Here is a 16,157-nt window from a genome sequence, read left to right on the forward strand (position 1 = left end):
AAATCATATTTTCATTGTATTTGAATCTACAGCTCAAAAAAAAAGAGACCACTTAAAACTGATGAGTTTCTTTGATTTTACCAAATTGAAATTGATTAGATTACAATCAAGAGGAAGATGGATGATTACAAGCCATCAAACTAAGCTGAACTGCTTGAATTTTTACACCAGGAGTAAAAGCATAAAGTTATCCAAAAGCAGTGTGTAAGACTGATGGAGGAAAACATGCCAAGATGCACGAAAACTGTGATTACAAACTAGGATTATTCCACCAAATATTGATTTCTAATTTCTTAAAACTTTATGAATATGAACTTTTTTTTTTTGCATTATTTGAGGACTGAAAGCTCTGCATATTTTTTTGTTATTTCAGCCTATATTTGCTGCAAATATATGCTCTAATTGACAATATTTTTGTTTGGAATTTGGGAGAAATGTTGTGCAGCTAACAGACGTTAAAGTAGTTAGCATCTTACTAATGTCTTTTAGAGTACTTAATGCTAACAGCAACAAGTACAGTACAAAACATCTGGACTGGAGCCACTAATCCAGCTGCCTGTTAGTTAGTCCATGTCCAGAAGCTCCGCCCACTTCTCTACAATACAGAGTTACTATATTCACTAATACCACTTACAACTTTACTACTGTACACAACACAAGCCTTATGTTCACCATGTCCAGAAGAAGCTCCGCCCACTCCTCTACTACAATACAGAGTTATTATATTCACTAATACCACTTACAACTTTACTACTGTACACAACACAAGCCTTATATTCACCATGTCCAGAAGCCCCACCCACTTCCCTACTGAACTGGGAGGAATCTGGGAAACAAATGAACACTATGATTTCCTTCTGAGTGACCCATTCTTTCACGAATGTTTGTTTTGCAATAAAGTACATTAATAAATCAAATAGAGGAAGTAGATAAAATTTTCTGATTAGGGGTTTAGTACAGTGGACACTCTGTGGGTGGGGGGATGTGAAGGAGGAGGGGTCGAGAGGATGGGGATCGTTTGGAACAAGACAGAACCTGACCCGTCACGGGACAGCAGGGTTTCATTGCCCCCACCAGAGACGGCGTCTGTGCTTTCTCTCTCTCTCTCTCTCGTTCTCCCTCTCTTTCTCTACCTTTCTCTTTCTCTCTCTCTGTTTCTGACGTGTTAATTCTGCCTCTCTCTCTGTCTCTCTTGCATAATTTGTGAATTCTGTTTGAAACCCACTCACCCTGTTGTTTTCTCGTCTCTTTCCCTCCTACACGCGCCCTTCCAAATTATTCTCCCTCTCTTTCCCAGACTCCTCTGCGCTCTCGCACTCCCGCTGTGCTTGCCCTCTCTCTCTCCCTCCATCTCCCTCTTTATCTCTCTCCATCCCCCCCTCTCTCTCTCTCCTCTCGTCCTCTCTTTCTCTCTCTGAGCATTTCCTCTCTGACTGCTGAAGATTTTATGATCTTGTTTAATCATAGATAAGATGCACTGATAGCGACACGCATCCAGCCCAGCTTTACTCTCTGAAAGCTCTGAAGTGTGTGTGTGTGTGTGTGTGTGGTTTCATGCATACTTCAATATAAATACATATTTTATTCAGTTAACCAGAGTCAGTGTAGGGGTTTCTAATAAAGTGGCCACTAAGTAGATAAAGAAGATAATTTTCTTATAAAGTAACCATTTACTGGAAGAATTTTGTTGAGATTTCTATTAAAGTGGACAGTGAGTAGATATAGAAGGGAGTTGTTTCTAATAAAGTGGCCAGTGCACTTTGCCACAAGCCATGTAGGAAAACAGTAAGCGTGGAAGAAGATTCTGTGGTCAGATAAGACCAAAGTTGAACTTCTGAGCCTATTTGCAAAAGCGCAAAGCGGAAAAGTAACACTGCTTATCACCCTGAACACACCAATTCCTACTGTGAGACATGGTGGTGGCAGCATCATGCTGTGGGAATTCTTTTCTTCAGCAGGGACAGGGAAGCTGATCAGAATTGATGGGAAGATGGATGGAGATAAATACAGCGCAGAATAGTAACATTGCTCATCACCCTGAACACACCATCCCTACTGTGAAACATGATGGTGGCAGCATCACGTTGTATGGATGTTTTTTTCAGCAGGGACAGAATTGGGAAGCTGGTCTGAGTTCATAAGAAGATGGGTGGAGATAAATACAGGACAATTCTGGAAGAAAACCTGATGGAGTCTGAAAAAGACTTGAGACTGGGAAGGAGATTCACCTTCCGGCAAGACAATGACCCTAAACATACAGCATTACAGAGCTACAGTGGAATGGTTTAGATCAAAGAATATTCATGTGTTAGAATAGCCCAGTCACAGTCCTGACCCAAATCCTATTGAGTTTCTGTGGCAAGACGGGAAAATTGCTGTTCACAGACGCTCTCCATCCAACCTGGCTGAGCTTGAGCTGTTTTGTAAAGAATAATGGGGCAAAAATCTAGAAGTATCTAGAAGCACAAAGCTGGGGAAGACAAATTTTAAAAGACTTGCAGCTGTAAATGCAGCAAAAGGAGGCTCTACAAAGTATTGATATGGGGGGAGCTGAATACTTTCGCATGTCACAAATTTTTTAGATTTTTTTGTGATTCTAAATTTGAAAACCATGTATCATTGCTTGCATTTTTATTTTACTTTACAGTTGTGTGCTACTATCATTTAAAATCTCAATAAAATACATTTAAATGTGTGGTCGGAAGGTGACAAAATATGAAAAAAGTTCAAGGGGTATCCACTGTAACTAACTTGAACATCACCCATATATTGTATTTCCAGTCTATCTTCTGCTAAATTACAATTATATCCTGTCTAAAATATCACTTATTATTACTAATATTATCACTTGTCTTGTTGTTTCTTTGCTTCCTCTTCCTGTCATTTCTTTCTTTTATAGCTTCTTGATGGATAACTCTGCTTAGAATGGAATGATGAACCTGGCTGGCTACTGTCAGCAACTAGTGGGAGGGACTCTCTTGAGGGGGATTCTGATTATAGTGTCGTTGGACTTTTCCTGAATTAACTGTCACATAATTTAAAGGGGAATCACACAGTTTGTCATTGCATTCAGTTCATAACTAGTCAATGTCTGCAGGCGCCAGGTCAGCTCAGACTCTAGGCAATTGATTTGGTTTGCTTGCCTTGTTGCAACGGGTCTGGACGGCCGTACTACCTTTGGCTTAATACTGAAGGTGTTTTAGATTAAGTGTACAATAAGTGGAAGCACAAGGATGGGGTTTCCATTAAAGCGGCCAGTAAGGGGAGCATAAGGTGCTGTGTTCTGAGTGATTCTGTGTTGTGTGTGTGTGTGTGTGTGTGATTGACGGATCAGTGAGTTGGTAGGAGACACATTTAGATGCTGGAAGCTGCTGCTGCTCCTGCTGCTGGATGGAAGCCAGAACTGCGCTCGTTTCTCTTCCCTGTTTGGATCGTTTATCATCTTTTGCGTGGTTCCTGGCAGCTGATAGCTTTCTGAGCACTCTCTAATGAATCCTCCACCTTCCGGAATGCTTTCAGACCGCCCGGCCAATCAGCAGAGGAGGGGACAGTCTGGGCCAGGAGCGGACGCCGTTTACCTTTATGTATATCACTGTGCAGATGTTTCAGTCCCCTGTACTGATTGTGAAAAGCATGGACAGGCATATTCACCGGCCACTTTATTAGGTACACCTTACTAGTACTGGGTTTAACCCATTTTGCTTTCAGAGCTGCCTTAATCCTTAGTGGCATAGATTCAACAAGGCACTGGAAACATCATTCCTCAGAGAGTCTGGTCCATGTTGACATGAGAGCATCATGCAGTTGCTGCAGATTTGTCTGCTGCACATCCATGATGCAAATTTCCCATTCCATCACTTCCCAAAGCTGCTCTATTGTTGGATTGAGATCTGGTGACTGTGGAGGCCATTCCAGTACAGTACAGTGAACTCATTGTTGTGTTCAAGAAACCAGTTTGAGATTATTCTCTAGTGCTTTATGACATGGAGCATTATCCTGCTGGAAGTAGCCATCAGAAGATACAGGTACACTGTGGTCATAAAGGGATGGACATGGCACCACCACCACCAGCCTGAACCATTGATACAAGGCAGGATGGGTCCATGTTTCATGTTGTTGATGCCAAATTCTGTCTTCTGCAGACCTCGGTTGTAATGAGTTGTTATTTGAGTTACTGTTGCTGTTCTATCAGCTGGAACCAGTCTGGCTGTTCTCCTCTGACCTCTGGTATCAACAAGGCATTTACACCCATAGAACTGTATCCAGCTCACTGGATATTTTATTGGACCATTCTCTGTAATCTCTAGAGATGGTTTAAAATCACCTTTCTTCCCCATTCTGATGCTCGGTTTGAACTGCAGCAGATCGTCTTGGCCATGTCCACATGCCAACTCACATGGCAGAATTGATTGTTTTCTTAACTTACTGTTCCATTGTTTTTAAACAAACAACATGTTGATTGTGATAAAGTATTTTGTTGTCATGTACAGTGATTGGCAAAATTCTATCCTAGGCCTTTTGGATCTATGAAGCTTAAGTATTAAGAAGTATCGGTATCGATATTGGCAATACTGGCCCCGGATCGATAACAAAATATGTCCAGGATCACCCATCTCTAATTGCAAAGCGACTTTCCTTGACTACGTTTGTCTCTCGTGTATGATTGTTTATTCACGGACTCTGAATCCTGCTTGCCCTTCTTTACTGATCCTTTGTGTAAAAATCCTGAACTGTGTATTGTACACACTGTTTAATGAAAACAGACTGATGACAAGGTGTAAGGTAGCAAACAGCATTGCGACGTGTCTTGCACAGGGTATACAATAGGGCCCTGAATGACTCAGTTAACAGGTTAAAGGTGCATTATGTAAGACCTGAGAGCGAGTGTGTGAAATGGCTACAGCAGTCTAATTTCAAAACACCACAGAGAGTAGTCTTCTCCGCCCACCGTTCCCCAGCCACGAAATGTATTTGGGTTGCCAAATTCAGGAGGCTGAATCTACTCAACGTTAAGACTAGTAGGAGAGGCGGAGATCTTAAGAGTACAAGCGAGAGGAGAAATACAGCAACTCTAAACTCTTCTAAAACCTGTATCTAGCGTTATATTGACTGTATGTTACACAAGGCAGAGCTAAAGCTCCGCGGTGTGCCGGACCGAGCGAGCTCTACGATGCTGAGGCTTTTTTTTTAAGCTGTGTAGCAGCTGAGGTTTAACTGAAACAGCTCTGCTAGCTAAGCTGCTTTGCTGCAGCACAGATCACTGTAGTGTAGTGTTACGGCTGGCAACCTCGGTGGGTGGAGTTAGTGTTGGGGAACGAGCAGCAGGAGGAGTCAGAGGACAAAACAAACACAAAACCCGGGACGGCCTGCCCATTTAAAATAGGAACGTACTGCTGAAGCCCTGCTGACAAGAGCTGCCAGTGCTTTCACTCAACATGTTTCCTTAATATCAGCATGCCAACATGTTTCCTAAAATATAAAAGATGATACATCCTGATCATTTTATCATTTACTACTGAAATTTAGTTACATAGTGGTTCTTTAACAGGTACACAGCTCGTTGAGTTAGGTTGAACTGGGTTGGGAACTCAGGTAGCAGAGCTTTTATAAAAGTGGCAGCTGCCACTCTGTGATGGTGAAGTGTGCTGCAGATTTAAACTGCATTATGTAAGGAATCAGCTGACATTTTAAAACCGTGTGTTTCCTTAAACTGAAGGCCCTGCAAGGCAGTCCTGTTCTCTCAGTGTCTCAGTGTGTGTGTGTGTGTGTGCGTGTGTGTGTGTGTGTGTGTTTGCATACTGTATTTGACCTTTTGTCATGTTGGTATTTGTTCGGCTGGTTTGCTGAGCAGAGACACTGTTTATCGTTCTCGCCATTGTGTTTTCTTTTCAGTGTCGCACACTCAACACACACACACACACACACACACACACACACACATACTCAATACACACAGACTCAATACACACACTGTTTGACTGGACTGTATATGGAGTTAAATGAAGGAATATCAGAGCTTTAACCAGTTTCAAGTTATCAATATGGTTCCTCTCTTTTTCACTGTATCTTCAATAATAAAAATCTCTCTCTCTATATTTCTCTCTTTCTCTCTCTCTCTCTGCAGGGTAAGAGGAATAAGCCGGGCGTGGACTCTGCGGGTTCTCCTGACTCGGTATCAGTCCGAGGTCGAGGAGAGAATAAAGCTGTCAAGTAGGTGCTTTTAGAACATTAGCTAGAACTGAGAGCTAAGAATGTTCTTCCAGGCCTAGGGTGGTCTAGCTAATGGGTGGGAACACGATTAAATGTGAGAAAAAATTTGGGAAAAAAAATAGAGCCAGTTAAAGGAGAACTCCTGTGTAAAATGGACTTTTGGTGTAGTAAAACATGATAAAAAGCACTTACCTTTGATGAATAGCACACCTCCATTCTCCCACAGCGTTTTGAGATCCAAAATTTTTAACAGTTTGTCCAAACACCCTTCAGACTGGGAACCATGGGGCATAATTTTCCCCCGATAAATCACTTTTTCCACCGTTATCCAGCTCAAAGTATCTCCACACCTCCTTGCTAGAATCCTGACATTTAAAACGAGGCATTAATAACTTAAAAAGTGCACAAGAAGCTTATTAAAAACACTGTTTATATATATATATATATATATATATATATATATATATATATATATATATATACGGGGATTGGACAATGAAAGTGAAACACCTGTCACTTTAGTGTGGGAGGATTCTTGGCTAAATTGGAGCAGCCTGGTGGCCAATCTTCATTAATTGCACATTGCACCAGTAACAGCAGAGTGTGAAGGTTCAGTTAGCAGGGTAAGAGCACAGTTTTGCTCAAAATATTGCAATGCACACAACATTATGGATGACATACCAGAGTTCAAAAGAGGACAAATTGTTGGTGCACGTCTTGTTGGCGCATCTGTGACCAAGACAGCAAGTCTTTGTGATGTATCAAGAGCCACAGTATCCAGGGTAATGTCAGCACACCACCAAGAAGCACCAACCACATCCAACAGGATTAACTGTGGACGCTGTAAGAGGAAGCTGTCTGAAAGGGATGTTTGGGTGCTAACCCGGATTGTATCCAAAAAACATAAAACCACGGCTGATCAAATCACGGCAGAATTCAATGTGCACCTCAACTCTCCTGTTTCCACCAGAACTGTCCGTCACCACAATAAGTTATTGTGCTCTAAAACTAGGTGTTTCAGTTTCATTGTCCAACTCATATATATATATACATATATATATATATATATATATATATATATATATATATATATATATATATATATATATATATATGTATATATATATATATATATATATATATATATATATATATATATATATATATATATGTATATATATATATATATATATATATATATATATTATATACTCCAAGAGTCCAAGCATTTGTAAACGGACATATTCACCAAAGGTAAGTAATTTTTATCATATTTTACTACACCAAAAGTCAATTTTACATCAGAGTTTTCCTTTAATGTCTACATCTTAGATCTATACATTATTGCTTTAAAGATATATGCTTTCAGAATTGTGCATATTTCTGCATATATTAACCTGATTTGTCTCTAAGTGGATAGGATGAATATTCATTTTATACGTTTTCATTTGTTTATTGAGAAACCAGTATTATCCAGTATTACACATCTGTGAGTGGCAAATTTATGATGAAGCTTTAAGTCACATATCTGTAAAAATGTAGGATTATATCCTAATAATATAATATCATAATAATACAGATAATAGTGAATTATATAATAAAACCGAATTCGCAGCTGTGAGAGATGAGCATAGCCTCACATGCTAACCCACGTGTGTTCCTGAAGACCAGACTCTGGCTGATAAGAGCAGTGGACTGAAGCGAGATCCTGCGGTCCACCGTCCTGGAGCTCCAGCTTCTCCCACTCAGCGCTGCTAGAATATTCATCAGCCTCGGCTCTAATTAGGCGCAGCTACAGCCGCTCCAGATGGGCCCAGTTTTCAGAACAGCACTTGTGGCCGTGCGGCTAATCAACAGCGGCCACTCAAGGGCAGCGAGGGCCTCCTGCCTGCAGCCCAGCGGTCGGGTCGGCACCGGCTGGACCTTCTAGGAACCGAACCCTCAGGACCAGAGCAGGGAAGCCGAATGGGGGGAAGGGGGGTTCAAAATTCCGAGTAGGCGTGGATGTGGTCATTTTAATAATCAAAAATGTTTTAATATTCAATTAAGTAGGAACAGGAACTGTAGGAAGTGTCACACCTGGCACAGAAGGAGCTACTTCTCTCCCACACTCAGATCTACCTGTGATCTCCAGTCTCCTGACTACAGTACCCAGGATGCACCACATACAGACATCACTTCAATTCTCAATCACATGACACCTAATACGGCACTACCCTGAGGCCAATCACCTGAATATTGATTTCACCTGTTACACACACTATATATAACCTCTCACTTCACTTACTTCCCACTTAGTATTGACGTTCTATCCTCATACAATGCTTTTTCCCTTCCCTTGTTAGCTTTCTCTGCCCTCTGATGTTGCCTTGGCCCTTATAACGATTCTAGTATGTTTACTCTCTCCTGTTGTTTAAGTTCACCCACACTTCAGTATCAACCTGATATTTTTGACAGTGCAAATACTGTTTACATATGTTGTACATACTGCACACATTTGCAAAATATTTACAAAAAACACCACCAAAGTGCAAATTGCAACTATAGGCAGGAGGGCCCCATATTCTAAAAATCTGAAATATCCAGTGAAATATATGCAGTGAAAAATATGGTACCATTTTATAACTATGTTAGGATATTGGAAGAGGTCAGTATTAACAGCTTAGTCATAGAATTTCACTCTACCTTCATCAGTGGAGGCATCATTAAGGCCAATTTATACTTCTTCATTGAGTCAAGGCATTGTCTGTAGCGTAGCCTGTGCAAGTGCCTGAGTGTGTTTACCCCGGGATTCCACTGCATGTGTGTTGCAGTGTGTGGCAGTGTGTGTGTGTGTATAGTGATTTTGAATATAATGTTGGTGGAGTGTGGAGATCTGAACTGTATGTAAAGCTGATGTGAGTAGGAGTGGATTCTGTGGGTTTGTTGGAGAAACAGAGATCTTTATATCAGAGATACAGATGGCGATACAGAGATGGAGATAAAGATGCAGGGGTTACATATCTCTGCCTGCATCTCCACTTTATCTCTTTATCTCATTATTTAAGCACTCCACCTACTCTGTGCATTATATTAACCTTTTATGATTAATAGACCGTCAGAAATACTCCAAAATCCAGTCCTATTACAAGTTTAATGGTTTAATGTGGTTGAGCTTCTTTGTCAAAGTTAATATTTTTAAGATAAGTCTTTGCTATTAGTAACACTGTGTTCAGACTGTAGGTAAAACTGATTTCTTTCTTAGATCAGATCTGTTGGGATGACTGGTGCTGTGGTATCTGTATGTTTCTTTGATATCTGCAGGGGTTGTCGTGGTATCTGTATGGGTTGATGTGGTATCTGTACGGGTTTCTGTGATATCTGCAGGGGTTGCTGTGGTATCTGCTTGGCTTGATGTGGTATCTAATTGTGTTGATGTGGTATCTGCTTGGCCTGCTGTGGTATCTGATTGGGTTGATGCGGTATCTGCTAGGCTTATTGTGGTATCTGATTGGGCTAATGTGGTATCTGTATGGGTTTCTGTGATATCTGCAGGGGTTGCTGTGGTAACTGCTTGGCTTGTTGTGGTATCTGTATGGGTTGATGTGGTATCTGATTGGGCTAGTGTGGTATCTGTATGGGTTGCTGTGGTATCTGCATGGGTTGCTGTGGTATATGAATGGGTTTCTGTGATATCTGCAAGGATTGCTGTGGTAACTGCTTGGCTTGTTGTGGTATCTTTATGAATAGCTGCAGTATCTGTATGGGTTGCTGTGGTGTCTGCATGGGTGGCCATGGTATCTACTTGGCTTGCTGTGGTATCTGATTGGGTTGATATGGTATCTGCATGGCTTGATGTGGTATCTGTATGAGTAGCTGCAGTATCTGTATGGGTTGCTGTGGTGTCTACTTGTCTCTCTCTGGTATCTGATTGGATTGATGTGGTATCTGTATGGGTTGCTGTGGTATTTACTTGGCTCTCTCTGGTATCTGATTGCATTGATGTGGTATCTGTGTGGGTTGCTGTGGTATCTGTATGAGTAGCTGCAGTACCTGTATGTGTTGCTCTGGTGTCTGCATGGGTTGCTGTGGTATCTACTTGGCTTGCTGTGATATCTGATTGGATTGATGTGACATCTGCATTGCATGCTGTGGCATCTGTGCGGGTTGCTGTGGTATCTGAGTTGATTGATTTGGTATCTGCATGGCATGTGAGCCACATTTTATAGGGCTAAACCATGTGGCTAGTACTCAGGTGATCTACTTCCTGGAAGTATCATGTGCTGAGTCGTGTGATCTGTAATGGGTGTAATGTCGCTGTGTGGTGCATCCTTGGCAATGTAGTCCGGAGGCTGCAGATCACAGGCAGAGTTGAGTGCGGGAGAGACAGGAGCTCATCCATCGGCAGATGGATCCTGATTTCTATACTGTAAAATCACACAATACAGATCTGCTTCATCCCACTCCAGTTATGTAATACTAATTATTATAAGAGTGTGATAAGGATGCTCTATATAATATTTATTACATTTTCTTTTTACATATTTCTCTATGTCTGTCTCTCTCTCTCTCTCTCTCTCTCTCTCTTACACACTTTCTCTCTCTTGTTGTGTGTTGCTCTAATCTCTCTCTCTCTCTCTCTCTCTCTCTCTCTCTCTGGTTGTTGTACGTTGCTCTGACCTGTCTCTCTCTTTCTGGTTGTTGTGTTTTGCTCTGACCTGTCTCTCTCTCTCTCTGGTTGTTGTGCATTGCTCTGATCTGTCTGTCTGTCTCTCTCTCTCTCTCTCTCTCTCTCTCTCTCTCTCTCTCTGGTTGTTGTGTGTTGCTCTGACCTGTCTGTCTCTCTCTCTCTCTCTCTCTCTCTCTCTCTCTCTCTCTCGTTGTTGTGTGTTGCTCTGACCTGTCTGTCTCTCTCTCTCTCTCTCTCTCTCTCTGGTTGTTGTGCATTGCTCTGACCTGTCTGTCTCTCTCTCTCTCTCTCTCTCTTTCTGGTTGTTGTGTTTTGCTCTGACCTGTCTCTCTCTCTCTCTCTCTGGTTGTTGTGCACTGCTCTGACCTGTCTGTCTCTCTCTCTCTCTCTCTCTCTCTCTGGTTTTTGTGTGTTGCTCTGACCTGTCTCTCTCTCTCTGGTTGTTGTGTGTTGCTCTAACCTGTCTGTCTCTCTCTCTCTCTCTCTCTCTGGTTGTTGTGTGTTGCTCTGACCTGTCTCTCTCTCTCTGGTTGTTGTGTGTTGCTCTGACCTGTCTCTCTCTCTCTGGTTGTTGTGTGTGGCTCTGACCTGTCTCTCTCTCTCTGGTCGCAGTGATCTAGACAGGGATTTTTGGAATAATAATGACAGCAGTAACGTTCAGCAGCGGTGGAGCTCCTACCCGCCCAAAGAGTTCCTGCTGAACATGTCGCCTTACGCCCCGTACGGAGACCCTCGCCTTACGCCCAAGTGAGTTTCACTCCAGCCTGGTAAGAGCTTCCCTCAGTCTGTGCAGGGCTGTACAGGAGCACACACACACACACACACAAAACAAAGCTGATTCTAACTATACAGCATTATGATTATAAAGATATTGAAACTGTAGTTATGTATTACTGTAGAAGTTCTAGAATTACATTTAAATCCAGTATGAATCTGCAGTGTCTGTTGCGTTACAGTCTAATTTAAATAATTAGCTGTATTGTTGAGTGATTGATTCCAGTATGAATCAGAAGTAGTAAGGGTGTTTGCTTGTTGTAGTATCTTTAGGTAATTATAGTGGAGTATTGAAATACATTGTGAATCTTGTGTAGTTATTACAGTCTGAGTGATTTTAATCCAGTATGAATCTGCTATATATTTATAATTTTATTTCTAATTTCTTCCAGTTTTCTCCCCAATTTACATAGCTAATTACCCAACCCACTGATTAGGACTCCCCCTTCCACTAGTGATGCCCCAACACACCAGGAGGGTGAAGACTAGCACATGCCTCCTCCGATACATGTAAAGTCATGTACCACTTTTTTATTCGAGCTGCTGCTGATGTAGCATTTCCGAGTAGCATCACAGTATGGACATCACCCTTTAGTAATATGTGGAGAGAGCGCCATCTACCCACCTGGAGGGAGCAGGGCTAATTGTGCTTCCTCTGAGCGCCGGCAGCTTGATGGCAAAGCTGCATGAGCGGGCGTTCGAACCTGCGACCTGCCGCTCATAGTGGCAGCGCTTTAGACCACTGGACCACTCAGCACCCCGTGTTTATAGTTTATACAGTCAATCTAAGAGTCATATCCATGGAGGGACTGTAATCTGGTATGAATTGGAAGTGTATGTTTATAAATGTACAGATATTCCAGATTTATAGTGGATTAAAATATAAATATATACATAAATATCATGTACTTCACTTTTTTTAATTGTTTAAATGTCACAATCCTCCAGTAAATTTAATCCAGCTGAATGGGGATCAGGTCTAAGCGCTCAGGTGATGCATTAAGATTCCAGTCACACTCTGCCCCAAACTGACCTCAGAGGACCCGCAATCCCACCCCCACCCCCACTGTCCTCTGGGAGACAGGACGCTGGACCGGTTGAGATGGGGGGGGTTTAGCTACAGTCCCCCCGCCTCAGGTTTTAATTGCTTAATTGAAGTCATTATCTGGGAAGGAGAGCGGCCTCTGTTGCCACGCTCCCCAGATAAATCAGCGGCTAATTGAAAGGCCGTAATAGATGCACAACTCTGGCACACGGAGGCTGGAGCTGCCCGCCCTGTTCCATCAGCAGTGCTTTAATTAGAACCCTGATTCCCTCCAACATCTGGGCCCAACACGAGCCGTGGGCATTGCTGGGGGTGGACGGCAACCTGAGTGGGACAAATCTGTTATACTTCTATTGAATTAGTCAGATTTACTTCTTGACTGTGAACAGCACCCCAATTAAACATTTACCTAAATGTAGTTTCTTGTGCATTAAACAGTATTTTATGGACTTTGAGGCGCACCGGATTATAAAGTGCATTATTACAGTATGTTTCTCTTTGATCCTTTTTTTCTAATTTTTAGTCCAAATTTCTGCACTATTGTACGTTTAACAGCATCACATTTCCCCATACCAAGTATCTGAAGCAGTTAGCATGGTTACAGTACAGCTAAATATACGCAACAGAGCATCATGGACCCTCTGAAACCCACATAAACAGATCTATAAAAGATTATGTTGATTAGAGAGTGTGTGATGATTCAGGCCTGCAGTTAGCACCATGCTAATTGTCGCTAATAAGTTTCCAATACTTGTTAGGTTTGCAGCTCTGGTGCAAAACTTCAGGCTTACTAAAAATGGACTACAGGAGAATTTGACCCATTGTACTCCAATCACAGATTCAGCCTCGTCTGGCTCACTTCTGTCCCCACGTTCACTACAGCCCTGCCAGACCTGCTAACCTCTCGCCTACACCACTAACCGCTAACTCACACCTACAGCCCCATGAGCAGCACCATGGAGACGGACAACCCTCAGAGCTCTGCCGTTTGACCTATCAGGTTAAAGCAGACAGGAGAAATTTCCACTCTCTAAATTTCTTGGCAAAATTTCATGGATCTGTCCCAAGACTGCTGTCCATGCTCCCGCTACTGAAGGGTTGACTGTTAACTGTGTTGTTGTTGGTGTTCTATGTGTTCTGGGAACTCTTCTTGGTGTTTTTTGTTCCTGATCACCCTTTATGTTCTCTGTGTGCTTTGATTGGCTGTGTTCCCCAATTATATTTGACATGTGACATAATTATTTTAATTTAAGAAATTAAGCCCATAGTTCACATTTTTAACCATGCTGTAGAAATATATTGTGTTTTGCTTTAATAGTTCCATTCTTGGAGACTTTACTGATTTTAGTTATGTGTCAGTTTAACTTTTTTACATTTATTTTTTCTTTTAAACCTCATGAGTTTAATGAGGAGCAGCATTTCGGTGTCACTATTCACATGCAAAAGTTTAGGCACCTTTGATTTTCAGATTGAATATATGTGAGGAGATATTTCACAAAGATATATTTCTGTACGTTTAAATAGACAATTACTGTTTATTTACAGAATTTTACATATTGACAAAAAAAAAAACTAAGATAAAATATGGCATATCCAAAGATTATTTTACAGTTTTTGTTTAATTTTTATCCCAATATGTTAAATTGTATAAATGAACACAATAAGCACAAATATCAAAGTCAAGTTTGCTGTAGATCAGTGTTTCCTAATCCCAGCCCTGGGGGATCCCTTATCATTTACCCTTAAATATAGTTATCATGTCCCATGTTATCTAAAGAACGCTGCACCGATCTCTGGAATATGTGGGCGGGGTCTCCTGCACTGTATGTGGATGTGATTTCTAGTCACTAGTCGCTAGTCACTGTTCACATAGACAAATCTAGCCAGGCTCTGCCCACTGCACTGTTCACTGTAGGTGGTAATATTAGTTTCTATAGTGTATTTCCGGTACATACATTACACTGTGGATGGAGGAATATTAAATACATAAAACATTACTTGAAATGGAAATGGAACATCCCATCCATCTGCACTCACTATCAGCCCTCACTCCAACTCCCATAATTCACCTGTACCCACTATCAGCCCTCACTACAACTCACCCCCATAATTCACCTGCACCCACTATCAGCCCTCACTACAACTCCCATAATTCACCTGCACCCGCTATCAGCCCTCACTCCAACTCCCATAATTCACCTACTCCCACTGTCAGCCCTCACTCCAGCTCCCATAATTCACCTGCACCCACTATCAGCCCTCACTACAACTCACCCCCATAATTCACCTGTACCCACAATCAGCCCTCACTACAACTCCCATAATTCACCTGCACCCGCTATCAGCCCTCACTCCAACTCCCATAATTCACCTACTCCCACTGTCAGCCCTCACTCCAACTCCCATAATTCACCTGCACCCACTATCAGCCCTCACTCCAACTCCCATAATTCACCTGCACCCACTAAAAGCCCTCACTACAACTCCCATAATTCACCTGAACCCACTATCAGCCCTCACTACAACTCCCATAATTCACCTGTACCCACTATCAGCCCTCACTACAATTCCCATAATTCACCTGCACCCTCTATCAGCCCTCACTCCAACTCCCATAATTCAGTGCGTTCAGTACTAGGATTTAGAAGCACTGCATAAATTATATTTTACACGTCACTTAAACAGGGGTACCCAAACTTTTAACTGTACTGTAGAATAACAGCTATATTTAAACACTACAGGATAAATAAGAAACCTGTCCAGTCTTACACAGAGTAGAGTAACAAACAGGTAACAGACAGAGTGAGACATGGTGAGGTAAACCCCGCCCAACACAGTGTGTCCTCCTCCTCCTCCGCTGCTGAAGATCCCCTGATGTTACTGTCTGGGTGGTGCAGTCTGGGTCATGGCCTTTTGGCACTGCTGCTTGAATGGTTGGTGATGGGTCTGTTGCCCCTGTTTGTCTGTGGATGATGAGTGTTGTCTGTCTGATGTCTGGGCTTGGCCTTCATTGGCCCCGGTTCTGCTGGACGGGAGCGCAGTCTTGGTTTTTATTGGTCGTTGAGTGAAACTGTGGATAACGCTGAAATCCACAGTGCCAGGCTAAAAATATAACTAATCAAACTGCTGGAACAACTGGTAATCCAGTTCAGCCTGGGTGTGAAAGTGTATATTAGACTTGCTTATTCAGGTTATTGGTCCATCCAGGCCCCGCCCACAGATGCTTTAGTGAGGATGAGATAATGCTTACAGAACACTGGCAAAATCCCATTTAACCCTAATGAGATGCAGTAGCTCCACATTAGTCTGTATTACAATACCTACTCTGCTGCATTCATGTTCTATCAGAATTATGGAAAATACGAGGTTCTGCTTTGGAAGTCATAATTACTAGTGGGAATTTTGGATATAAATCAGAAAATTATCGGATCACGCTGGATTTAGGGCGTGTCGGTGTGT

General features: G+C 42.1%; 1 protein-coding gene across 2 annotated transcripts in view; it reads left to right on the forward strand.

The window, feature by feature from the left end:
• Nucleotides 1–16,157, forward strand: part of syt7b (synaptotagmin VIIb) — a 189,760-nt gene that overhangs the window by 102,918 nt on the left and 70,685 nt on the right. For both annotated transcript variants that reach the window (XM_022669486.2, XM_049465809.1), the window contains exons 3-4: nucleotides 6,125–6,210; nucleotides 11,492–11,626. In XM_022669486.2, the coding sequence (XP_022525207.1) occupies nucleotides 6,125–6,210; nucleotides 11,492–11,626 (221 nt within the window). The remainder of the gene's footprint in view (nucleotides 1–6,124; nucleotides 6,211–11,491; nucleotides 11,627–16,157) is intronic.

Source organism: Astyanax mexicanus, chromosome 16 (genome assembly GCF_023375975.1).
Source record: "Astyanax mexicanus isolate ESR-SI-001 chromosome 16, AstMex3_surface, whole genome shotgun sequence".
In the NCBI taxonomy this organism is placed as follows: Eukaryota; Metazoa; Chordata; class Actinopteri; order Characiformes; family Acestrorhamphidae; genus Astyanax; species Astyanax mexicanus.